The sequence below is a fragment of the Mustelus asterias genome, chromosome 4 (assembly GCF_964213995.1).
Source record: "Mustelus asterias chromosome 4, sMusAst1.hap1.1, whole genome shotgun sequence".
In the NCBI taxonomy this organism is placed as follows: Eukaryota; Metazoa; Chordata; class Chondrichthyes; order Carcharhiniformes; family Triakidae; genus Mustelus; species Mustelus asterias.
The window spans coordinates 20,991,290-21,018,046 of NC_135804.1; the positions used below are offsets into that span (position 1 = coordinate 20,991,290).

General features: G+C 44.0%; 1 protein-coding gene across 1 annotated transcript in view; it reads right to left on the reverse strand.

Annotated features, from left to right (window-relative positions):
* Window positions 1-3,347: 3,347 nt before the first annotated feature.
* Window positions 3,348-26,757, reverse strand: part of LOC144492529 (beta,beta-carotene 15,15'-dioxygenase-like) — a 36,142-nt gene continuing 12,732 nt past the window's right edge. Inside the window, exons 6-11 of the mRNA XM_078210636.1 lie at window positions 22,606-22,832; window positions 19,972-20,238; window positions 17,702-17,807; window positions 15,040-15,134; window positions 12,346-12,457; window positions 3,348-6,136 (exon numbers count right to left, since the gene is read on the reverse strand). Of these exons, the coding sequence (XP_078066762.1) occupies window positions 5,967-6,136; window positions 12,346-12,457; window positions 15,040-15,134; window positions 17,702-17,807; window positions 19,972-20,238; window positions 22,606-22,832 (977 nt within the window). The 3' untranslated portion in view covers window positions 3,348-5,966. The remainder of the gene's footprint in view (window positions 6,137-12,345; window positions 12,458-15,039; window positions 15,135-17,701; window positions 17,808-19,971; window positions 20,239-22,605; window positions 22,833-26,757) is intronic.

A 26,757-nucleotide genomic window follows, 5' to 3' on the forward strand; every position in this document is an offset into this window, starting at 1 on the left:
CATGACATCTATGACTGGTCAGCTTGGCAGAAAATGAGCAAATGGAATTCAATCCAGAGAGGATTTGGGGAGGTCAAACAAAGCAAAGGAATACACAATCATACTGACAGGGGTATAGGAAGTCAGGGACCTTGGAACAAATGTTCCCTGAAGGGAACAGGACTGATCTATCAGGTGGTTAAGAAGGAAAATGGGATCCTTTCCTTTATTAGCCAAGGCATAGAATTTAAGAGCAGGGAGGTTATGCTGGAACTATATAAAAATTAGTTAGGCCACACCGTGAGCACTGTGTGCAGCTCTGGTCACCTCATTACAGAAAAGATGTAATTGCATTAGAGAGCGTATGGAGGAGATGTTATGAAGATGTTTCCAGAACCCAAACATTGCAGCTATGAAAGATTGGATAAGCTGATGTTCCCCTTGGAACAGACGAGGCTGAGGGGAGATTTTATTGAGATGTACAAAGCTTTAAGGGCCTGGATATAGTTGATGGGAAGGGCCTAATTACTATAGTGTAGAGGTCAGTGGGAAGGGGGCATATATTTAAAGTTATTGGTAAAAGGATTAGAGTGGACATGAAGAAAAATGTTTTCACCCAGAGCATAGTAAGAGTCTGGAACTCACTGCCTGGAAGGATAGTTTACTTATGAAACACCTTACTTACGATTACGTTCACTGTAATGTTGTGTTGTAAAATTGTGTTTCCGATCGAATTTCCATCATGTTCATCTGCTGCTGTGTCATTGACACTGCCTTGTCTTTTGGACAGGGCACAGTCACACTCCACAATTACACAAGTGTGAAATTCAAATGTGCTGACAGTCACAAAATCAGAGGCATTTACTTTTGGCATAATGTTCTATCTATATTTGAGTGAAATATTACAGTTAGATTAGGATTAGGGTAATGAATGAAATGTGTCAGTTAAAACCTCTTACGCCATGACCTTACTAAGGAGCTAACAGTTCTAATTAAATGTGCACAAGAATTGGAATCAGATTACAAGAATCTGCCGATACATGCAGCATCAACCTCATCAAAATGGTGCCTTTAAAATAGAAAAATGCTCCAGGATGCTTTTTAGAAAAGGGTTATAAAATCAGAAGTAGCACTGAGCCAAAGGAGGAAATATTGAGACAGGTAATGAAAAGCTTGGTCAAAGGGTTAATGTTTTGCAGCAAGAGCTAAAGATGGAGAGGGGAAGATTTAGAATCAGAGAATCCTACAGTGGACAAGGAGGCCATTCGGCCCATCGAGTCTGCACCAACCATAATTCCACCCAGACCCTATCCCCATAACCCCATGCATTTACCCTAGCTAGTCCCCCTGACACTAAGGAGCAATTTCATAGAATCATAGAAACCCTACAGCGCAGAAGGAGGTCATTCGGCCCATCGAGTCTGCACTGACACCCCCAGGCCCTCTCCCCATAACCCCATACATTTACTCCATTAATCCCTCTAACCTACACATTCCAGGACACTAAGGGGCAATTTAGCATGGCCAATCCACATAACCAACATATCTTTGGACTGTGGGAGGAAACTGGAGCACCTGGAGGAAACCCACGCAGACACGGGGAGAACATGCAAGCTCCACACAGACAGTGACCCAAGCCGGGAATCAAACCAGGGTCCTTGGAGCTGTGAGGCAGCAGTTCTAACCAGTGTGCCACAGTGTTGCTCCAGTGAGAATGTACCTTCTTTAATTCAAACTAAGAACTGGATATTCTTATCTGCTGTTTAAAATGTTTGGTATCTTTATTGTTTTTCAGCCTTAGGGCCTGATTTTACCATTGCGTTGTGCCCATTTTCAGGCGCAAAAACTTGGTAAAGTTGGACATGAGGTCAGTAACACGACTCCCGCCCACCTCTGCGCTGCTTCCCCCTTTACCAAAGCCCGAAAATGGCCGCAATCTGGACTGCACCTGAAAAGGGCGTGACAGCCATTTAAATGCATTTGCATGTGATCGCCCATCCGAAATCGGCGCGAAACAGACATATTCCATATAAGTCCGACTCGGACGCTCCATCTGTAAGGGTTAGTGAGGAAGTAAGTGCCAAGCATCCGATAGCTTTCTGCTTGAGATCGGTGGGGGGAAAGGGAAAGGGGCAGGATGGATCACATTGCCTGAGATCAGTAGGAGGGGGAGGGAGGTCCGCTGCCGCTCTGCTCTGCCTGAGCTAGCGGGGGGTGGGTGGGGGGTCCGCGATCAGTCTGGGTGGCGGAGGGGGAGGGGGGCATTATCCAGCCTGGGAAGGTTGTGGCAGTGGAGCGCATTCTATCATTTATTTCTGCGCATTTGCAGTTGGAGGCACTGATTGGAGTTGCAGGGTTTAGGGGCGCGTTAAGCCCCTAAACCCTGCGTGACTCGGAATCGCTAATATTTTTGCAGGCAGAGTGCGTATGAGGGCGCCTCAGAATGGATCTAAAAGTCGGATCTGAAACACTCCCAGTTTCAAGTCCACCCAGAACTTAGAATGAAAATGGTAAAATAAGGCAGTTAGTTTGATGTTGGTTGTTTTTCCTTTTAAATTCATATTGTCTTGAAATCTGCTAACTCAGTACCTACCACATATTACTTAGCGTACTTATTCCAGGCAGTAATGTTTAAGGTCATGATTCCTAACCACATTTGCCAGGATTTTTAGGGTACTTAATGATCTACAAAACTTTAAAAGTTAATGGTGCAAAGTTGTCCAATTTCTATCCGTCTGTCAAAAAATATAAAAATAAGAATGTGTTATTAATCAGCATTAATTCTGAGTGAGCAAAACCTGGATTTTTTTTTACAATAAAGGTCATTAGTTGGATAAACACAACACGAAGAATAATGATTGCATTTTGACCTCCTGAATGTGCTAATTAGGTCATTGGTGTTAGTGTTCTTCGATTCCCTGCCTCTGATTTCTGACAGTAATTCACTTCTGTTGCTCCAAACTAGGAAATCCTTCAAATGTTAATTTTCATTTGATTAGACCCCAAGTAGACACCATTGGACATAGAGACAGTTTTATTCTTGAAGATAGGAGCAGGAGGAGGCCATTTGGCCCTTTGAGCCTGCTCCGCCATTTATTATGATCATGGCTGATCATCCAACTCAATAGCCTAATCTTGCTTTCTCGCCATAACCTTTGATCCCATTCACCCCAAGCGCAATATCTAGCCGCCTCTTGAATACATTCAATGAATTTATGAACCTGACTCCTCAGAGCGGCTATAAGCTAGAACTTGTTTCTCCATTGTTGAAGGCTATATGGCCGTGGGGTAGGTAGCTCACCATTCTCTCGCAGTGGGTTTTTGCAGAGAAATTAGCGTAAGGTAATAAGGGGGACAAAGACAACAGTTATAAATAAATGATTCGGTACTTTATTTCTCATTTGCTTCATAAAGTCACTAAAGCCTCAATGTATTCTACACAGTAAATGAAATGTGTCAAATGGTTTATTCGCCGTATAGGCTACTTGTACACTTTTATGGTTTATATGCTAGTTATAGTCAATTGTTAATCCACCCACATAATTCACGCTCTCTGAACAGAGTCATCAAATGGTAACAAAGTCAGAAAAAATGATTTGGCTGAGGCAGCATCAGGACATCACCAGGAGGAGAGTATTTAAGTTTCTATTCCTCAGGTTGCATTGCACATACATATTTCTTGTCACATAGAGGTTGTAGATTTCTCAACATTGCCCGTGATACAATACACAGCACACCAAACATTGTTTATTCTTCACTATGTCATTGTGTACTGTAACTGAATTAACCCAAATAGCTCCACCTATGTTTCCGTGTTCCAAATGTACTTTCTATACAATTATGTATCTGGTTATTATTATGTTCCTCTTGATTTGGTCAGTTTGGCACATGAAATAAGTTATGGCTTTGAACATATCTCTAGTATAATAAGAGCTCTCCTTACCGATGTTCTTAGCACCTCTTGTATACATGTTAACACAATATTGAGTAGTGGTAAGAGTTTTGTCATTTGTTTCTGGAAATTAACGATCATAGAATCACTACAATGCAGAAAGAGGCCATTCGGTCCATTAAGCCTGCACTAACAACAATCCCACCCAGGCCCTATCCCTGTAACCCCACGTATTTACCTTGCTAATCCTCTTGACGCTAAGGGGCAATTGAGCATGGCCAATCAACCTAATCCGCACATCTTTGGACTGTGGGAGGAAATGGGAGCACCCGGAGGAAACCCACGCAGATACGGGGAGAACATGCAAACTCCATACAGTCACCCAAGGCTGGAATCAAACCTGGGTCCTGGGCGCTGTGAGACAACAGTGCTAGCCATCGTGCCACTGTGCCACCGATTATTCAGGTGCCAGAGAAGCGTGACACTAAGTCAATAATGTAACATTGAAAAGAAAGTTCTTTCCTCCACTTCCTTTGTTGTACACTTTCTATCACATGTATCTTCTTTTCCCATAGTTTTTCTTGCTTTTATCAAAAGCAATTTGCTGTATTTTATCCTGTAATGCTACTTTTTTTCTATCTTCCCTTCTACTTTGTAGGTTTTATTAAATTTTAGCTATCTTTAAATTGTTGCAGCCTCACACTCATATCCAGATTAACCTGTCCAGGTTAGTTCAACTCAACAACATGTACAATCCCAATCATGGATTACTTCTGGAAGGATTGATTAATAATATTTATTCTAGTAATGGCAAGAAAGAATCACATGCTCTTGTCCCTAAGAGTTTAAAATGTCATAATACCACTTTGATAAAAGATAAACCATCAAGTTCACTCCTCCCAGAGTGTCCAAGAGCTGGATTTTCCAGCAGGCACCAGGACCCCAACATTTCATCCATATGGTGCGATGGGCGCACAGCCATGTCCCTAGTGTGCCCATCGACCCAACCTCCTAGGAGGTGGCCTCACAGCTGTCCACCTTCACATTTACCGTCCTTAATGGTGGGCTCCCAAGGGTGAAAGCTCAATCAGAGGACCTGCAGCAGTGTCAGGCCCTAGGTCTTCTGGGAGAGATGGCCATGGCTGAAGCAGGCAGGCCAGCACAAGGGTGCCTCAGCACAGAGATACCCTTGGTTGCCAACAGAGCAGTAACAAAATAAACGGGCTTGGTATGGGGAAAACGTTTACCATGACTTGTCTATTGATGGTTGTGATTGCAGCATTTCATCCCCCTGGCCTCATCATTGGAGCATGGGACCTCCATCTTTGAGGGCCACCTGACCAGTTACTGGAGGCCATCTCAATTGTGCTGGTGGCCTACACACTGGTGGGGTGTGTGGAATGGGGGGTTAGGAGAGGGACCTCTCTGATATCAGTAACATACAGCTGTCGTCACAAATGTGGGGCCTTATTTGCACTAATCAGATGCTCGTCTCAATAGAGTGGGCAGCCAACCCAGATCCCACTTCCTCCCTAGAAAACACTCCGAGAGGTGGGAATGCGTTAAGGAGCCAACCTGATGCAGCGCCCCACTATCTTGCCAGCCTTCCCAACTCTAACCCTGAATCCACAGGGCCTGAAACATTCAGTCCCATCATTCTAACAACTTCTTATTTAAGCCTATTCTTATACCTTACCTAAAAACACCAACAATATTTTAATATCTCAAAACCTCTAGTCATTGTCCTTCATAAGCATCAACCCAGCTCCATTTTGATGTCACAATTGACATTCAATCTAGTCCACGTCTCCATGATGATGTAAGTTGCTTTTGATCTTTGATCTATCACAAGGCTTTGCACTTTGATCACAGAATGAAGATTAGTTAAATCAGGCACTTTGCTTGATTGTTACAGGACGCAGATTAAAATTTGCACTGAGATTTAAACCTAGAAATGCACAGTAAAGATAATATCAGCACGTTGCGATGACCACAGATTTCTTCCCCTTAGTTTCTGTCAAAGTAGCAACCTTTTTTTTTAAACTTGAAAGACAGTTGTAAACAGCTGCTGCTCCCCTTCAAAGTCCATATATTTTTATTGTTTTGTACTGAGCTCCTCTTCAGGGATGAACATGCCATGCAGGTCAAGATGCAAATCAGCACTAATTGAAGCACGGCCAAGTTCTTTAAAAGTCTTTGCATCAAGTACAAGTAAAAAGGAAGATTTCTTGGCATCAGTAGAAATGACGGAAGAAAGTAGAACACCTGAAAAAAAAATTCCAAATGTAACCTTCAACGTATTGCACATTTGGTGATCTTGCTAAAATATTTATTTTACAAAATGCTTTCAGCTGCAAATCGACACCGCGGACGGGATTTTACAGCCGTGCTCGCCCCAAGGCTGGAAAATCGCATCCGAGGTCAACGGACCTTTGCATGGTCCGTGTCCCGCCTGCTACGATTCCCGTGGCGGGCGGGACAGGAAAATTCCACCCCATGTCTGTACAGTGCGTAATTAAAATGGAACATTCTGAAAATACTGAGAAAAAACTGCAAATTCTGAAAAAACTCAGCAGGTCCTGCAGCATCTGAGGAGATAGAAACCGATTTAACGAGTGAAATCTAATAGTGCATTGCTCATTCCTAGTAGCCCCTTTGGGATTAAGATCCAATTAGACAGCCTGCTGTCGGGATTCCTGGGTCCGACAGGGGGAATTTTCCAACGGACTTCCTGAAGCCAGACAGAAAATGAGCACACATCTATGTCACTACGCCGTTAAAAACTAGCATTTTTAAAAAATGCACAAAGGTTTCCACAATTAGAATCATAGAATCTTACAGTGCAGAAGGAGGCCATTCGGCCCATCAAGTTTGTGTCGACCACAATCCCAACCAGGCCCTATCCCCATAACCTCGTGCATGTACGCTGTTAGTTCTCCTGACACTAAGGGGCAATTTAGCATAGCCAAACCACCTAACCTGCACATCTTTGGACTGTGGGAGGAAACCGGAGCACCCAGAGGAAATCCACGCAGACATGGGGAGAACGTGAAAATTCCACACAGTGACCCAAGCCGGGAATCGAACCCGGGTCCCTGGTGCTGGGAGGCAGCAGTGCTAACCACTGTGCCACCATGCCGCCCCTAAAGCCTGTCGTGAGCTTGGCAAGGTCTCAGACCATTGGCAAGCTTTAAATGTAAATTTGAATATAAATCACCGTGGTGGGATTTGAACCTGAGAAATATGCTGGTTCTCTGGATTACTAGTTCAGCCACAATATCACGACACTACCACCTTTGAGGGGAGAAATCAGGGCTGTTTAAATCAATACACCTCGTGGCCATAAAGGATCCGATATCCCATCTCCAAGTTCTATGGGCTAATGTTATGGCCATTACCAGGGACTGGATCATTGCTGGAGCAATGGTGAATGAGCAGGATCGCTGGGACCAGTCAGGGAGGTCACAGGGATGATAAAAGGAGAAGGCTTTGTTGGCAAGGATCTCTCTTTTCTCAATCGTTCATGGGTTGTAGGCATCGCTGGCTGGGCCAGTACTCATTGCCCATCCCTGAGGGCATTTAAGAGACAACCACATTACTGCAGATCTGGAGTCACATGTAGGCCAGACCAGGTAAGGAAGGTAGATTCCCTTCCCTAAAAGGACATTTGTGAACCAGATGGGTTTTTATAACAATTGACTTTTAATTCCAGAGTTTTTTAAAATTGAATTCAAATTTCACCATCTGCCATGGTGGGATTTGAACCTGGATATCCAGAGCATTACCCTGGGTCTTTAGGCTACGAGTTGAGGGACAATACCACTACGCCACTGCCTTCCCTTTCTCAAGGGTGTCTCAATTTCACCCAACGTGTCCCTCCATTGGGCACAGAATACGCGAGGAGGACCCTCCCTTTCCACCCCCACCAGGTGGTTTACCACATGGCATGACCCTTGCCAGCCACTCATTGAATACCGGAATTGGTGTAATGAGGCCCGTAACTGAACCTTCAGTGGCCTATGTGAGTGAGCCCCAATGTAAATCCATACCCTAAAACCATTGACAATACTTTAATGTCTCCAGGCTCCAATCTAGTAGGGGTGGCACAGTGGTTAGCACTGCTGCCTCAAAGTGCCAAGGACCTGGGTTCAGTTCTGGGTTGTGCCACTGTCTATGTGGAGTTTGCGCATTCTTCCCGTATCGGTGTGGTTTTCCTCCCAGTGTTCCAGTTTCCTCCCACAGTCCAAAAGACGTGCGGGTAAGGTGTATTGGCGATTGCTAAATTATCCCTCAGTGTACCCGAACAGGTGCCGGATGTGGTGACTAGGGGATTTTCACAGTAACTTCATCGCAGTGTTAATGTAAGCCTACTTGTGACACTGATAAATAAGCTTTGAACATAAAAAATAATAATTTTTGCCCTTCACATATATAAATCCAGCTCCATTTCCAATGTACCAATCGATCTCAAATCTATTCTACATGTATGTCATTGTATAAAATCATTCTTTATCTTTAATCTATCTCACTGCTTTGTACTTTGATCACAAAATTAGTTAATTAAGGATTAGGTCAATCTTATATTTTTCTTGATTACTTTATTGTGTAAGTTTAAATTTGCATTGAACTTGGACTTCATTTGGGGGGAGGTGGGGGCAGGAACTGGGAAGGCGATGCGTTCATCACTCGACACTTTCCTGCCCCATTAGATGCCATCCACCTCCCAGTCTGTTCAGCTGTGGCATTAAATTCCACCCAATGTTTTCGATTGATGGCCTTTCATCAGAACCAGGAGCAGAAGTAGGCCATCTGGCCCCTCGAGCCTGCTCCGCCATTCAATAAGATCATGGCTGATCTTTTCGTGGAATCAGCTCAACTTATCCACCTGCTCACCATAACCCTTAATTCCTTTACCGTTCAAAAATCTATCTTTGCCTTAAAAACATTCAATGTGGTAGCCTCAACTGCTTCATTGGGCAGGGAATTCCACAACCTTTTGGGTGGAGAAGTTCCTCCTCAACTCAGTCCAAATCTGCTCCTCCTTATTTTGAGGCTATGCCCCCGAGTTCTAGTTTCACCTGCCAGTGGAAATAACCTCCCTGCTTTCAATCTATTCCCTTCATAATTTTATATATTTCGATAAGATCCCCCCTTATTCCTCTGAATTCCAATGAGTATAGTCCCAGTCTACTCAGTCTCTCTTCATAAGCCAACACTCTCAACTCCGGAATCAACCTAGTGAATCTCCTCTGCACCCCCTCCAGTGCCAGTATATCCTTTCTCAAGTAAGGACCAAGACTGTACACAGTACTCCAGGTGTGGCCTCACCAGCATCTTATACAGCTGCACCATAACCTCCCCTTTTTTAAACTCCATCCATCTAGCAATGAAGGACAGAATTCCATTTGCCTTCTTAATTCCCTGCTGCACCTGCAAACCAACTTTTTGCAATTCATGCACAAGGACACCCATGCACAGCAGCATGCGGCAATATTTTACCATTTTAATAATAGTCCATTTTGCCGTTATTCCTACCAAAATGGATGACCTCACATTTACCAACATTGTACTCCATCTGCCAGACCCTTGCCCACTCACTAAGCCTATCTATGTCCCTTTGTAGACTTTGTGTCCTCTGCACACTTTGCTCTGCCACTCATCTTAGTGTCATCTGCAAATTATGACACGCTACACTTGGTCCTCAACTCTAAATCATCTATGTAAAGCGTAAACAATTGCAGTCCCAACACTGACCTCTGAGGCACAGCACTAGTCACTGATCGCCACCCAGAAAAACACCCATTTACCCCCACTCTTTGCTTTCTGTTAGTTAATCATTAAAATGAGGGCCAAAACATTACCCATAACACCGTGCACCTTTATATTATGCATCATCCTTTTGTAAGGCACCTTGTCAAATGCCTTCTGGAAATCCAGATACACCACATCCACTGGTTCCCCATTGTCCACCGCGCTCGTAATGTCCTCAAAGAATTCCAGTAAATTCATTAAACATTACCAACCTTTCATGAACTTGTGCTGCGTCTTCCCAATGGAACAATTACTATCCAGGTATCTCGCTATTTCTTCTTTGATGATAGATTCAAGCATTTTCCCCATTAAAGAAGTTAAGCTAACCGGCCTATAGTTACCCACCTTTTGTCTATCTCTATTTTTAAACAGTGGCGTCACATTTGCTGTTTTCCAATCTGCCGGCACAGCCCCAGAGTCCAGCGAATTTTGGTAAATTACCACTAGTGCATTTGCTATTTCCCCCGCCATCTCTTATAATACTCTGGGATGCATTCCATCAGGGCCAGGAGACTTGTCTACTTTTAGCCCCGTTAGCTTGCCCAACACTACTTCTTTAGTGATAATGAGAACTGGTAAAAAAAATTAGAAATGCAACAGATTTTAAACAAATACAAGGCAGGCAAAGTGGGTGAGGGATATTAAATTCAAACTGATTCCTAGTTGCAAGAGAATCTGATGCCAGACTCATGTTGCAGCCATATCAGAATTGCAGCAAAAGTGAAGTTAGTCACTTTAAGCCAGACCACTAGAATCGTAGAGAGAATCTTGCAATCCCTACAGAGTAGAAAGAGACCATTCGACCCATCGAGCCTGCACTGACAACAATCCCACCCAGGTCCTATCCCCGTAACCCCACATGTTTGCTCTGCTAATCCCCCTGTCACTAAGGGGCAATTGAGCATGGCCAATCAACCTAACCCGCACTCTTTGGACTGTAGGAGGAAACCGATGCACCAGGAGGAAACCCCCACAGACACGGGGTGAAAATGCAAACACCACAACCCGAGGTGGAAATGAACCTGGAACGCTGACGCTGTAAGGCAGCAGTTCTAACCACTCTGCCACCGTGCCGCACCGTAATCCCAATACACTCCTCATCTCAAATAATATTACTATTTAATTCTTGAAGTGGGTGGGTGTGTATATATGCGTGTCTGTGAACGGGGGAGGAGTTGTATTAGAACATAGAACAGTACAGCACAGAACAGGCCCTTCGGCCCACGATGTTGTGCCGAGCTTTATCTGAAACCAAGATCAAGCTATCCCACTCCCTATCATCCTGGTGTGCTCCATGTGCCTATCCAATAACCGCTTAAATGTTCCTAAAGTGTCTGACTCCACTATCACTGCAGGCAGTCCATTCCACACCCCAACCACTCTCTGCGTAAAGAACCTACCTCTGATATCCTTCCTATATCTCCCACCATGAACCCTATAGTTATGCCCCCTTGTAATAGCTCCATCCACCCGAGGAAATAGTCTTTGAACGTTCACTCTATTTATCCCCTGCATCATTTCATAAACCTCTATTAAGTCTCCCCTCAGCCTCCTCCGCTCCAGACAGAACAGCCCTAGCTCCCTCAACCTTTCCTCATAAGACCTACCCTCCAAACCAGGCAGCATCCTGGTAAATCTCCTCTGCACTCTCTCCAATGCTTCCACATCCTTCTTATAGTGAGGTGACCAGAATTGCACACAATATTCCAAATGTGGTCTCACCAAGGTCTTGTACAGTTGCAGCATAACCCCACGGCTCTTAAACTCCAACCCCCTGTTAATAAAAGCTAACACACTATAGGCCTTCTTCACAGCTCTGTCCACTTGAGTGGCAACCTTTAGAGATCTGTGGATATGGACCCCAAGATCTCTCTGTTCCTCCACAGTCTTCAGAACCGTACCTTTGACCCTGTAATCCACATTTAAATTAGACCTACCAAAATGAATCACCTCACATTTATCAGGGTTAAACTCCATTTGCCATTTTTCAGCCCAGCTTTGCGTCCTATCTATGTCTTTTTGCAGCCTACAACAGCCCTCCACCTCATCCACTACTCCACCAATCTTGGTGTTATCAGCAAATTTACTGTGCAGTGGGATGGCTAGAGGGCACGAGTAATAGGCCCCTCAAAGATATTTTCAAAATACTCCAAAACCTACCTTTCGGGAATGCAAGCCTTCCAGCAGTGTTTACATTAAATACACCTCTGAATGCCCAAGAAACTGGATTTGCCATGCCTTCTACTTGCACATTGATATGAGGGTAGCACAGTGGCACCGTTAGCACTGCTGCTGCCTCAGTGCCAGGGACCCGAGTTCAATTCCGGCCTTGGGTGACTGTGTAGAGTTTGCACATTCTCCCTGTGTCTGCATTTGACACACATCCCTCTAAATCTTTCCTATCCATGTACCTGTCAAAATATCTTTTAAATGTTGTAATTGTACCCGCCTCTATCACCTCCTCTGGAAGCTCCTTCCGTGTGCACACCATCCTCTGTGCCCCTCAGGTCCCTGTTGTTTTGAGATGAATGATCTAACTGGCTGACGGAGTAGGCTTGATGGGCTGAATTGCCTACTTGTGTTCCCTTGTTCCTAGAACCTTCTCCTAATGCTTGTATTAACTGCTGCCATTGTGGAGATGCTTTGGGTTAAGGAAAACTTACCGTCATCTTCATCTTTAGCTTCTGGAGCTTTGACAAACACTGGCTCTGCTGGCCAGCAATTTTCTTCTCTCCACTCAAGGCAGCTTCTGGTCTGAACATCACATTTCAATATCTGGAAGAAGATACTTTATTTACAACAGCATGCAGAGGAAATGTAGCCCTAATAAGACATTTTCCATATCAAATTAATAAATCTTACTGCAAAAAACCCCAGCAAAATAGGAAAGAATATTCAGACTGCCCAACTCCAGAAATAGAGAGTAAATGGACTGAATCAATTCTGTACAGAAACATATATACCAGTCAGCTTGTTAATACCTGATCCATGGACACACAGAATGAACGCTGCAGCTTAAAGCTTTAGCTTCACCCCTCTGTAACACTACATTCTGCACTCCCTCATTTCCTTCTCTATGAACGGTATGCTTTGTCTGTACAGCGCGCAAGAAACAATACTTTTCATTGTATGTTAATACATGTGACAATAATAAATCAAATCAAAAAAGACCATCCTTAAAATGTAACAGTTAAAAGAAAACAATACAAGTTTTTGAAATCGAAGGAACATTCCTCTAATCATTCAGCATTTTAAGTAATTAAAGTGTTGTCTCAGAAAAAGATCACAGATTAATTTTAGTTGCATTTTTGGGTCTATAGGTTTTGCATGGATGGGGAGGGGATAATGAGAGGCGACTGGAGTGAATTTAACTCTTAGGCTTTGTGAATTTAACTCTTAAGCTTTGTGTTACAGGCCGATTACTTGTTTCAGGAAGAAGGTGGACTGGAGGTGGCTGCCAACCCCTGAAAGGTGAGGTGATCCTTGGGCTGTCAGTATGAAGAGTCCCTGGTGGCATGGTGGCTAAGTGGTTAGCACTGATGCCTCACAGAGCCAGGGACCCGGGTTCGATTCCTGGCTTGCGTCACTGTCTGCGTGGAGTTTGCACATTCTCCCCGTGTCTGTGTGGGTTTCCTCCAGGTGCTCTGGTTTCCTCCCACAATCCAAAGATGTGAGGGTTAGGCGGATCGGCCATGCTAAATTGCCCCTTAGTGTCAGGGGGACTAGCTAGGGTAAATGCATGGGGTTATGGGGATAGGGCCTGGATGGGATTCAAGGGTTCAAGGGCCGAACGACCTCCTTCTGCACTGTAGGATTCTATGATTCTATAAAGATAGGTATGCTGTACTGGGAGGGTCTTGTGGAGAGAAGGTGGAAATCTGGCGCATGGAAGAACATGACTCTCCTCTTGGCATCTGGAGGAATGAAAGGGTCAGACTCTCCAACTCAACCTTTCTTCACATTTGGCTTGCATATAATTTCTGTCTCCTACCAGCACTGAACCAACACCGAGAATTGTAAACAGTTCGGCAAATAAGGTTAGACACAAAAATCTGCATTACCATTTGTAATTCTGGTGGATCTTGAAGCAGTGCAAATGAGAATAAACTCTGTTTTACATTCAAGGACAGAAATCATCTTCTGTAACCTTCCTTATGGTGGGCAGGCCAAATGATAGATTGTATAATTAAGTGGCAAAAACATTGTGCTCTTTGGGATTATGCTTTGAAGTACCAAAACTCAGATAATTATGAAGCTTATTAAAAATACAGGTAATCCTAGAAGTATCCTTATATGGACTGCCAAAGATTTTCAAGTTTGCTGATAACACCACTGTAGTAGGTTGGATCTCAAACAATGATGAGACAGTGTTCAGGAATGACTTAGAGAATCTGGTGAACTGATGCAATGACAATAATCTCTTCCTCAATGTCAACAAAATGAAAGAGATTGTCATCAACTTCAGGAAGCACAGTGGAGAACATGCCCCTGTCTACATCAATGGGGACGAAGTAGAAATGATCGCCAACAACCTGTCCTGGTCCTCCCATGCCGACACTATAGATAAGAAAGCCCACCAACGCCTCTTCTTCCTCAGAAGACGAAGGAAATTTGGCATGTCAGCTACAACTCTCATCAACTTTTACAGATGCACCATAGAAAGCATTCTCTTCCACTTTCTTTCATCGGGAAAAAGATACAAAAGTCTGAGGTCACGTACCACCTGACTCAAGAACAGCTTCTTTCCTGCTGCTGTCAGACTTTTGAATGGACCTGCATCTCATTAAGTTGATCTTTCTCTACACCCTAGCTACAACCGTAACACTACATTCTGCACTCTCTCCTTTCCTTCTCTATGAACGGTATGCTTTGTCTGTATAGCATGCAAGAAACAATATTTTTCACTGTATACAAATACTTGTGACAATAATAAATCAAATCAAAATCAAAGCAAGGGAAAATGTACTCGTGCAGTGAATAAATGGAAACTCGTCCATCACCTCAACGTTAACATTCACACAGGATGGACAATCAACTTTAGAGCAAACGCACATCCCTCCCTTAAAGACAAATCAATCCTTCCCAATTAGATCTCCTGAGAAACCAAGTCCACATGTAGTGACCGTGGACCCTGCTGAGACAGGTAAGTAAAGGGCAAAACTTTGCTGGAGTGTTTGCAGTTGCAGATGGCGGACAACTCTCAACATATATCATTCAAGGCACAGATCAACTCAAAATCATCCCATTTGTAAAAATCAAAAATTGTAGCCAGTTGTGAAGAAACTACAAGTAACTCAATGCTCAGCGCATTCTCCAATTCACGTTTGCCCACCTCATGGAGAGATTTAATATTCTACCTTTGTCGGAATTGGTTTCCAATGAACTCCAGATGCATAGATATATCTGTACTTGAGACCATTGTAATCATAATTTATTCGAGGTAGTTCCACAGCTGGAAAACAAACAAATATGTTGTGAAATTTATTATGGTCAAGTTATTCAGCAAATAAATATTTAATAATAATAATTGAATCTTAGAATGTACAGACGAACTGCCAAGTATCAATTTCATGTTATTTTGTTTATCTATGTATCTTTGTGCTTGGGGAAAGTCAATTTGTACCCTCAAAGCTACTCCATAACTACCTGATTGTGAACATGTTGGCCCGGATTTTCACTCCCAAGTTGGGTAGAGTGAGCCGGGAAATTTCCCAACTTGCTGCAGCCACCGCGAGAGAAATTCTCCAGGATGGCGGGATCTTTGTAGGGTGTGGGACGAAGCCAGTTCGGCTTCCCTCAGATGCTGGTCGGGCCACATAGGATCATCATAGAATCCCTACAGTGCAGAAGGAAGCCATTTGGCCCATCGAGTCTGCACCAACAACAATCCCACCCAGGCCCTATCCCCGTAACCCCACGTTATTTATCCCGCTAGTCGCCCTAACACTAAGGGCAGTTTTGCATGGCCAATCAACCTAACCGTCTGGAGTACTGTGTACCTTATTGGTCTTCTTATTTAAGAAAGGATATCAATGTGTTGGAAGCAATTCAAAGAAGGTTTACTAGACTAAAAACTGGAATTAGCAGGTTGTATTATGAGGAAAAGTTGCACAAACTAAGCTTGCATCCACTGGAATTTAGAAGAGCAAGAGGTGACTCGATTGAAACGTACAAGATCCTGAGGGGTTTTGACAGGATGGATGTGGAAAGGATGCTTCCTCATGTGGGAGAATCGAGAAACTTGGGTCACTGTTTAAAAACAAGGGGTCACCCATTTTAGACAGAAATTAGGAGAATGTTTTACTCTCAGAGGGGCAAGAGTCTCTGGAATTCTCTCCCTTAAAAATCAGCAGAAGCAGAGTCTTTGAATATTTTTAAGACAGAGGTAGATAGATTCTGGATGAGCAAGGGGTTGATGGGTTATTGGGGGTGAGCAGAAATGTGGAGTTGAAGTTACTTTCAGATCAGCCATGACTTTATTGAATGGTGAAGCAGGCTTGGGGCAGGCTGACTGGCCTACTCCTGCTCCTAATTCATATGTTCGAAATGCTCTGAGCAGAGAAGAAAGAATGTGCATTTATACAATATACTATCACAGCTCCAATATTTTCAAGCACTCAACAAATACCTCAGAGAATCAGTCACTACTATCCTGTCAGCCATTTTGCCCAATCTGCACTAGTTAATTCATTTATTGCGATGACGGCTGGAAAAAGTGTTAACCAGGACATTAGAAGGATCGAATTACACTTCTTTGAATAATGCCACCTGGATGAATAGAGCCAGGGCAGCAGCTCTGACCAACAGCCATAAAATATCAGTCTAGGTTTTGTGCTGAAGTCATGAAAAACCTGAAACCTTCTCACTTTGATTAACTCCATGATATTGGTTGCACTCCGCCATCTTCTGTCAGGGTAAGACTGTGAAGGGAACTCACGTTTGCTCTGAAGTTCAGATAATACTGTGTTCAGACTGTGGATTCTTTTGGGTGCCTTAGGGAGGGATACCAGTTGGGGGAAAAGCAGCGAGTGAATGATCGGAATTCCACCTGCAGGAAACCAGTTTGCAACTGAGCCAGCCCAAGCAAGAAGCCTTGGTGTCGAAATAGTGGTAAATCTTCCCTGGAGTTTTGTGTCTGTGAGGATATTGCTGGGGTAAAAGGAACATTTTTCTGGTGTTTGTATTAATATATTTCCAACCTTTTTGACTAGTGTAATACAATTATTTTTTTCTTGTTTAATAAACGTTTAATGCTTTGTATTAAAAGTATGCTGGCAGACTCTTATGAATGTGTCCAGTAACTGACCTCCGTGTTTTTTTTAAAAAGCAAACAAAGTTAGGATCTATCAAGTTGCGGCAAGTAACTCACCTGACTCCCCAAAGCCTTTCTACCATCTACAAGGCACAAGTCAGGAGTGTGATGGAATACTCCCCACTTGCCTGGATGGGTGCAGCTCCAACAACACTCAAGAAGCTTGACACCATCCAGGATAAAGCAGCCCACTTGATTGGCACCACATCCACAAACATTCAATCCCTCCACCACCGACGCTCAGTAGCAGCAGTGTGTACTATCTACAAGATGCACTGCAGCAATTCACCAAAGATCCTTAGACAGCACCTTCCAAACACACGATCACTTCCATCTAGAAGGACAATGGCAGCAAATACATGGGAACACCACCACCTGCAAGTTCCCCTCCAAGCCACTCACCATCCTGACTTGGAAATATATCGTCGTTCCTCCGTAGTCGCTGGGTCAAAATCCTGGAATTCCCTCCCTAACGGCATTGTGGGTCAACCCACAGAACATGGACTGCAGCGATTCAAGAAGGCAGCTCACCACCACCTTCTCAAGGGCAACTAGGGATGGGCAATAAAAGTTGGCCAGTCAGTGACGCCCATATCCCACGAATGAATAAAAAAAAGCCAGATTTTACTTTGGGGTCTGAATTGTCCAATATTATCGGCTGGGACTGGAACAAAATATACCATATAAATGCAAGTTATTGCTATTACCTTCAAATAACACTTCCGGCTTGCAGTACACATATTCATCTTTTTCTTTCAGTGCATATGCCGTTGTGTCTTGAAGTTTGACCATATTCACGCCCATGTCTGTGTTCTGTAAAGATAATGAACACTTAGAATGGAGTTTTCCTTGCATTTTCTCCCTTTCAGCCCAATTCCAAAGGCAAGTAGCTCATTCCAGCATTTCCTATTTTTATTTCAAATTTCCAGCATTTCCAGTCATTTGCTTTTGTGTTGCTTTTGAAATAATTTTCTTATCAAATCCTGTGCTAAGCATTAGAATCACATGGGTGATTCCACCATGAAGCTTGGTCAATCCAGCACACACACTTTTCACAGTTTCCTTTCCGATAAATTTAATGCACAAAACAAATTAAGAATGTAGAAGCAGAGATTTACAAAACCATTGCAGTGGCATTAGTATCCTTATTGCAACAGTATTTCTTTAAATCCCATGCACCACTCCATCCTTCCTGTGCTATGTCCATCCAATTCCTTCCGCTTGTCTCGCATCATCCCTATCCCGTTCTTTCTCTACATCTACTCAAATATAGACCAGTGTATAATAATTACTTGCAGGATGCAGGAATGCACCAAATAAGATCCTTCCCATCATTTACAGGGAGGTGATTGCCTTGTGATATTATTGCAAGACTATTAATCCATAAACTCAGCTAATGTTCTGGGGACCCGGGCTCGAATCCCACCATGGCAGGTGGTGGAATTTGAATTCAATAAATAATATCTGGAATTAAGAACCTACTGATGACTATGAAACCATTTCGAAGAAGCCCACCTGGTTCACTAAAGTCCTTTAGGGAAGGAGATCTGGCGTTCTTACCTGGTTTGGCCTACATGTGACTCCAGAGCCACAGCAATGTGGTTGACTCTCAACTGCATCCTGAAATGACCTAACAAACTGCTCGCTTGTTAAAGAAGGCCACTCACCACCACCTTCTCAAGGGCAACTAGGGATGGGCAATAAATGCTGGCCAGCCAGCAATGCTCATGTGCCACGAATGAATATGAAAAAAATATGCCTGATCCTTATGTGTTCCTGACCCAGGTCAATTTATTAGTGGGAGGGTCTGCACTCAATTTGTGCAGGTATTGACCCACTGCCAAATTGATGGGATCCTTCTTAGATGTCCCAGGTAGATGCCTTAATTAGGCAACAGTCCCTTCAAGTATATAAATTAGAGGCACCGTGCTTATTAAAGTATCCTATTGAGAAATTAATCAGCAATGATTGACACAGGCAATTGGGGCCCAGCTCAGTCATATTATTCAATGGCTACCTCAGACCTCAGGGTCAATATTAATATTTTATTTTGAGGTAACACTTCCCTGTGGAAGAAGAAGGATTAGAAATGCTCCCATGATCCAATCTCCACCTCTCAATCCTTACAGATGGCCACTGCTGGCAAGGTCGGTCACCCTCTCGGGCACACGGCCTGCACGATTACTCCATCGAGGCCTGACGACTAATATCTGCCAATTCACTGGAATTCTTCTGCAGCAATGAGAACAGGCCCAGGTGGATTTTTACCCCACTGACTTTTAATTTTTACCTCACTGACAAGAGTGCTCAGTAGCAGATGGAACCCAAGCACAAGCTTGCTTAATAACCTCTTGAACACTTGGTATGCCTGGTGGAAATTATAGCCAGAAATTAGGCAGGCTTTTTGTTGCTGCGTGATTTGAGTAGGAAATTTGTGAGTCAACTTTAAATGAGAACAGGGAGTATGTTTCGCAATCATTCTGCCCCCTGCTGGCTTGACCCCTGCTCCAGGTTATAGTCAACACGGAATTATCCGACCTTGCCTGTGGCCGGGATTATCCATTCCCGCTGCAATGGATGGAGATTTGGCTGAGCACCAATGGAGAATTCTGGTCAGTGTTGCCTTTCTGAGCTATGAAATCCCTCACCTTAATAAGCACAAACAGACCCACTCCCCCAAAAAGATAGCCTCAACAAATTCAATCCCCAGGAGAGATTTTGAAAGGTTTTGCAACTTGGAGAGGTTCTGCACGAGATAGCTTCAATGTAATCATGTCAGAGTTGCTTTTACATTGTTTTTTTTTAAAGCTTATAACATAGAGAAACAGAATCCCACTTTGTTGGACTGGAACCCAGTGTGGTTACTGAGAATAAGCAACACATGTTTTCTGAGAACCGTTTGATTGATTTGCCAGTTCTACCACTGAGTTCTCTGTGCAATCCTAATTTATTGGAGGGAAATGGCTGAATTTTTTACCTTGTCATATTCCACGGGGATTGCAAATCTCTTGCAGGACGGAAGACTGAAGCCTTTGCCTTGTGCTTCAAATTCACGGTCAGACAAAGTTATGTTCTTTAAATAGAATAGTTGGTACAAACTGTTGTCTTCATATGCAATTATATCAAAGACAATGTGATTGTCTTCCTCATATGCGTTGACATGATGGTAAACGACCAATGCATCCGTGTAGAACTTTGTGGGTAAAAGTTTCTTTGTTTTTTTGTCTATGATGTGAATGTAAGTCTGAAAAACATAGAATTGATATCATCGTTAATTCAAGAAAAATCAATTGAAATGCTTTCTGCTGTTTTTCCGTGGACAGCACTCATGCCTCGGAACAAGTTTTGGATTTAACTGTACGTGGAATTTGAACTAACAATCTAAGGCAGTATAATACTAAAGGACTGCTAGGTTGTCATAAAGTATGGATGATGCATTAAATTGAGGTCATTTCTTCCTGTGTCGCTGAATGGTAAAGATCCTATCATAAAATTTCATGTATTTTTTGACTTTGAGTTTAGGTTGATTGGCCATGCTAAATTGCCCCTTTGTGTCAGGGGGATTAGCAAGGTAAATACATGGGATTACAGGAATAGGGCCTGGGTGGGATTGCTGTTGGTGCAGGCTCGGTCTGCCAAGTGACCTCTTTCTGCACTGTAGAAATTCTATGGATACTATGGATGCAATGCCACATACCAGGTGAAACCCAGTTTACCAGTCAACCGAAGGGCAGAGCAGAGCTCACTTGAGAGTCTAGATCATGCCCGGGAACCCTGGAGCAGAAATGTACTTAGTCTTATCCATCTTCTCCTTCCATGCCTACAACCCCACCACCCCCCATACAAATTCCCCTTATAAAGTTTGTGGTCACTGCTCTCTCAGCCTCTCCACTTGCATCGTGTACATAGCTGCTCCCCCAGCAGCACTGGCACTTACCATTGTTATGCAATGAAGGGAATTTCAAGGGAGTAGCAATGGCACCTACCCACCAAAAGTCCTGGAATTTTAAAAGGTGTTGGATAAAGTACCACATAATAGATTTGTTTGTACAATTGAAGCACATGGGATTAAAGGGGCAGTTCCTGTGTGGGTGTGAGATCAGCTGAGAGAAAGCAGAGAGGAGTGGTGAATGATTTTTTTCTTTCGATTCAAGGACAGTGAGCGATGGTCTCCCCATTGTGAAGACAATGCAAGTTAAATATAAATTAACTGTGAATTAAATTAAATTTTATGCGGTCTGTAGTTTGAGAGAGACCTGGAGGTGTGTACTTACCATTTACAACATATAGGGTCATTGTCATACAGTGCAGGAAAGGCCCTTCAGCCCACCGAGTCTAAACTGACAATAACTACCACTATAGGCATGCTAATCCCATTTTGCTGCACTTGACCCATATCCTTTAATGTTATGATATTTCAAGTGCTCATTCAAATATCTTTTAAAGGTTGTAAGGTTAACAGCCTCCACTACCTATCCAGGCAGTGCATTCCAGATTCTCACCACCCTCCAAATGAAAAAGGTTTTTCTCAAATCCCCTCTGAATTTCCTGCCCCTTACCCTAAAACTCGTGATTGACCCCTCAACCAAGGGGAACAGCTGTTCCCTACTCACCCTGTCCATACCCCTCATTTAGACAGAACCTTATCAGCCTGAGGCAGGTTTGGAGGCAAGAGTGTGGAGAAAGTCAGAAATTTCAATGTCAGGTTCTCGAGCTGGCAAATTCCTACCTCCAAGCAATCTTGCTAGACCTTGCACTGGCACTGACTGGCATGGGCTATCCCTCTTGCAGGACAAGTGACTAATTAAAATAATTGAAGTGTCCATGGGAACAAATTAATTTGATTTATTATTGTCACGTTATATTAGTATAGAGTGAAAAGCATTGTTTCTTGCGCACTATATGCGCAAAGCATACCGTACATAGGGAAGGAAAGGAGAGAGTGCAGAATGTAGTGTTACAGTCATAGCTAGGGTGTAGAGAAAGATCAACTTAATATGAGGTAGATCCATTCAAAAGTCTGATGGCAGCAGGGAAGAAGCTGTTCTTGAATTGGTGGCACTGTGGCGACTCCTTACTGTAGCCAAAGTCCCAAAGATGCCCAGAGATGGCCTGCTAGCAGAGTCCTGATGGACCTCCTTTAACTCTCCCCTTTCCCAGAGCCTTGGGTGCCTGAGGGTCTCAGTTGCAGGCCATCCTGTGGAGGAGTCTGTGGCCTCCCACCTGCATCGGCATGTCTACCTCTCTGTTGGGGCTGCCAATTCTCCACAGCTTCGAGCGGCCACTTTGCCTGCCTGCTGAGTGCACCTGCCATTCCCAATTGTATGGCACTGCTGGAGGTGGGTGAGACATAATGGACACCATCGGGGTTGGGTCCCCCGGTATGGTCCCGACGCCCAAGAATCTTCTGACTTTGAGAAGCTTCTGCCCATGATTCAAAATCAGACTATAAATTTCAAAATGGAATGGGTAACAACCCAAGAGTCCTAGTACTTAAAATCTGCTCCCTTAAATAGAAGTAAGTGACTGCATCTTTGTGGTTATCAAGAGTGTGTTGGGTCCATAAAACATCCATGTACTTTATCTGGAGTACAATGAAAAATAAGATTACCTTGTTGTTTGGTTGCCATGTCAGACAGCTGGCCCAGTTCACTCCTTTGAAGTAGGCTGTAGCCATTTTAAGTATATCCAGTTTAAGCGGCTGTTCGATGAAGATAATGTAGTTTTCAGTCATACCAAAACTGTGGTAGTAACTAGGATTGAGGAGCGAGTGACAAGGGATGGAACATAATATTTCACAATTTTTAAAGCACGTGTCCTTTTTGTCATCTGTTTGTTCTGAAATAAAGGAGTAGTTACCAAATTGCAGCGAATCACAACTTTCAAAGCTAATATGCTACTTCATAATCTGCAAAGTAATGGGAGAAAAATCCCCAGAGAAGAAGGTGGCAATGGCGTGGTACAGCTCCATCAGGGAGGCCAAGCTGCTCTGGCAACAAGCACTATTTACATGCAACCTCTAGTGTGGAGCTATGGATAGCAGTGATGGTAGAGGCCAATTTCATAGAATCCTGCAGTGCAGAAGGAGGCCATTCAGCCCATCGAGTCTGCACCAACCACAAACCCACCCACGCCCTATTCCCATAGCCCCATGCATTTACCCTAGCGAGTCCCCCTGACACTAAGGGGTAATTTAGTATGGTCAATCCACCTAACCCGCACATCTCTGGACTGTGGGAAACCCACGCAGACACGGGGAGAACGTGCAGACGCCACACAGTGACCCAAGCCGGGAATCGAACCTGGGTCCCTGGCGCTGTGAGGCAGCAGTGCTAACCACTGTGCCACCGTACTGCCATCACGAGGCTGATCAGGAAACTCTCACCACCTACCAATGACGTGCACTGGAAGGATTTGGAGATTGATACTCCAAATTGTTTGGAAGAGGAAGTTACTGCTTCAAAATCTTAGTCGAATCTCTCTGACTGAAGTTTTACAATTCTGAAAACTGCGGAGCAGTTATTTTTATAAAATTGCCAGAGTGGAATTTCTTGATGGCTAGTCTAATGATTCAATGGCTTTAGTTAGTGAATTACTGCATCACGGATACCTGGAAGGTCCCAGGTTTGGTTTTTGGTATGTGCTCAGCTAATCCTGCATTTGGGGCAGGGTTTTCTTTTGGGCTCCATTGAGGTCAAGAACAGAGGCAGATAGTGCCCAAAAATACCAGCAGAGGTCAGTGAGTATCCAACCCCATTCCCAATGTCCGCCATTTTTGTCAAGGCGAGTTCAGGACTGGTTGCCAGCCCTATTCACTCATTTAAGGGCTTTGCTAAAGGTAATACAGGCTGGCAGGGCTTTTTCCAATTGGCCTCCAGTTGCCCCACATTCTAGGAGTCAAATGCAACTCCTGGAATGTGGGGAAACTGGAGGCCAACTGGAAAAAGCCCTGCTGCCCTGTATTACCTTTAGCAGGGCCTATAATGAGTGAATTGGCTGTCAGCCTCATAGGGCCGAGCAGTCCAACCAGTCCTGAACTCGCCTTGACAAAAATGGCGGACATTGGGAATAGGGTTGGATACTCCCTGACCTTTGCTGGGATTTTTGGGCACTATCTGCCTCTGTTCCTGACCTCAATGGAGCCCAAAAAAAACCTGCTCCAGTGGGTGCCAGCACTCCAGGACAGTCTCTTGGCTCTCCCTGTTTACCTGGGTTAGGGTGCAGCCAAATTCACCCCTATAGAATGTCTCCCAATCCACAGTGATGGTCTGACCTGGCTGCTTTTTGATTTTTTAAATTAGGTTTCTAAGAAAGTGCCTTGGAGCGGTCTCCATTTACCATTTATTGCAGCCAGGCTCTCCTCTGAAGCTGGAAGGCCTTTGAAGTCAAGAGCTAAGCCTCAGCCCACGATCGGACTGGGAACCTGGCTCCATGCCGATTGAGGGGGTATGTCTGGGAAAATCCCAAAGAGTGACTGTTTCTCTCTGGGGAGGGATTCGGGAACTGGAAACCGTCACCGTTCCTGATTCGCAACCCCAAATTCATGGTCTTAATTTCCTTGATTTAGGGAGGTTGATCAGGCTTCCTTAACCTTTTCATTATCCAGCCATGTATGACAGCTACCAAAACTAATCACAAAGGCTCATATGTCAGAGACAGAAGTTATACCCAAGTGAGGACTCAGCACCTTCAGGAGGAAAAATTGGCCTCCGTGCGGGTTGTGTGTGAGCTACAATTAAGGATAAAAGAAGGCAGCAAAATGTAGCAGAGAAATATGAGCATGACCTTAAAATTTTATAACCTATTTATTATTTCCTTGGGGAGATATTTTTGGTGGGTTTTTTAAATTCATTCCATGAGATGTGGGCGTCGCTGGCTGGGCCAGCATTTATTGCCCATCCCTAACTTCCTCCTCCATTTCACAGGGCATTTAAGAGTCAACCAAATTGCTGGAGATCTGGAGTCACATGGAGGCCAGATCAGGTAAGGATGGCAGATTTCCTTCGTTTAAGGGCATAAGTGATTTTAAAACAACTGACAATGGTTTCACGGTCTTCATTAGACTTTTAATTTCAGAATGTTCAGTCCAAAGATGTGCGGGTTAGATTGATTGACCATGATGAATTGTCCCTCAGTGTCAGGGGGATTAGGAGGGTAATATGTGGGGTTACGGGGATAGGACCTGGGTGGGATTGTTGTCGGTGCAGACTCGATGGACCAAATAGCCTCCTTCTGCACTGTTGATTCTATGATTTTTATTGAATTCAAATTTCACATGGTGGGATTTGAACCCGGGTCCCCAGATCTGGGTAATCCAGCTCTGGGTCTCTAGATTACTAGTCCAATGACAAGACCTCTTCGCCACTACCTCCTGTATTGGCTGTGGATGTCTGTTTTGAAGCTCCTTGATGATTGAGGGGTGGGGGGGGGGGGGGGACGGGGGACGGGAGGGGGGGTTGGTTGGGTTCAAGCAAAAGGAAAACACAGGGCCACATGTTCAGGCCTACTGGGGCCTGTGTCCAGAGCCTTCAGCCAAACATGGGGCCTGGGAGTTTAGTTACCTTGCTGTGATTATGTCTGTTCCTTGCATCCTGCACCTGATCCTGAAGATCCTGGCTGGTCAGTGAGCTGAAGAATTCTACCATTTCCCATTGCTGCCTCTCCACTGATCCCCAGACAACCACCTAGCTGTCCTAGGGATTGTGAATGATGCCCTCAGGTCACTAATAATATCCTGATGGGGCCATCAGCCTCATTAGATAAATGCAGCTTGTGATACACCAGGATCACACTGCAATGCGAGTGCAGCACAATTTTTGAACCTCAGTGTAGCTATCTGAAGAGGAGCAATGAGACAACTTGGTTAATGCGCTTCCTTCAATGGACACTATTCATTCAGATAGAACAAAGAAAATTACAGCACAGGAACAGGTCCTTCGGCCCTCCAAGCCTGCACCGACCATGCTGCCTGTCTGAATTAAAACCCCCTACCCTTCCGGGGACCATATCCCTCTATTCCCATCCTATCCATGTATTTGTCGAGATGCTCCTTAAAAGTCACGATCATATCTGCAAGATAATGTAGCCTTTGCTGGCAAAGGCAGCATTTATTACTCAAAGCTAATTATTCTTGAGAAGGTAATGGGTGAGCCTGCAAAACAACAATAACTGAGCTGCAAATATAATCCATTGACTGTATAGCACTCAGGGACAGCCTAAGGATATTACAATGTGCTAGCTGAATGCAAGTAGATTCTTTATTTATATTTCATGGAGTTCTTTTTAGCCAAAGTAACTTTTTCTTCTCAATTAGTCCTCAATTTTTCTTTAAGTTTTATTATTGTCACAAGTGGGCTTCCATTAACACTGCAACGAAGTTACTGTGAAAAATCCCTAAATAGCCACACTCCGGTGCCTATTCGGGTACATTGAGGGAGAATTTAGCACAGCCAATGCACCTAACCAGCACGTCTTTCGGACTGTGGGAGGAAACTGGAGCTCCCGGAGGGAACCCACGCAGACACGGGGAGAACGTGCAGACTCTGCACAGACAGTGACCCAAGCCAGGAATCGAACCCGGGTCCCTGGCGTTGTGAAGCAGCTGTGCTACCCACTGTGCTACCATGCTGTCCTGATATAAAGAGATAATTAGAATTTCAAGTAGTGATATTTTGTTAAAATGGAATATTTCATAGCATTTTGAACATGGAATAATTGTTCAGTCAGCATGTGAACCATAACTGAGTTATAAAGTACTTTGATT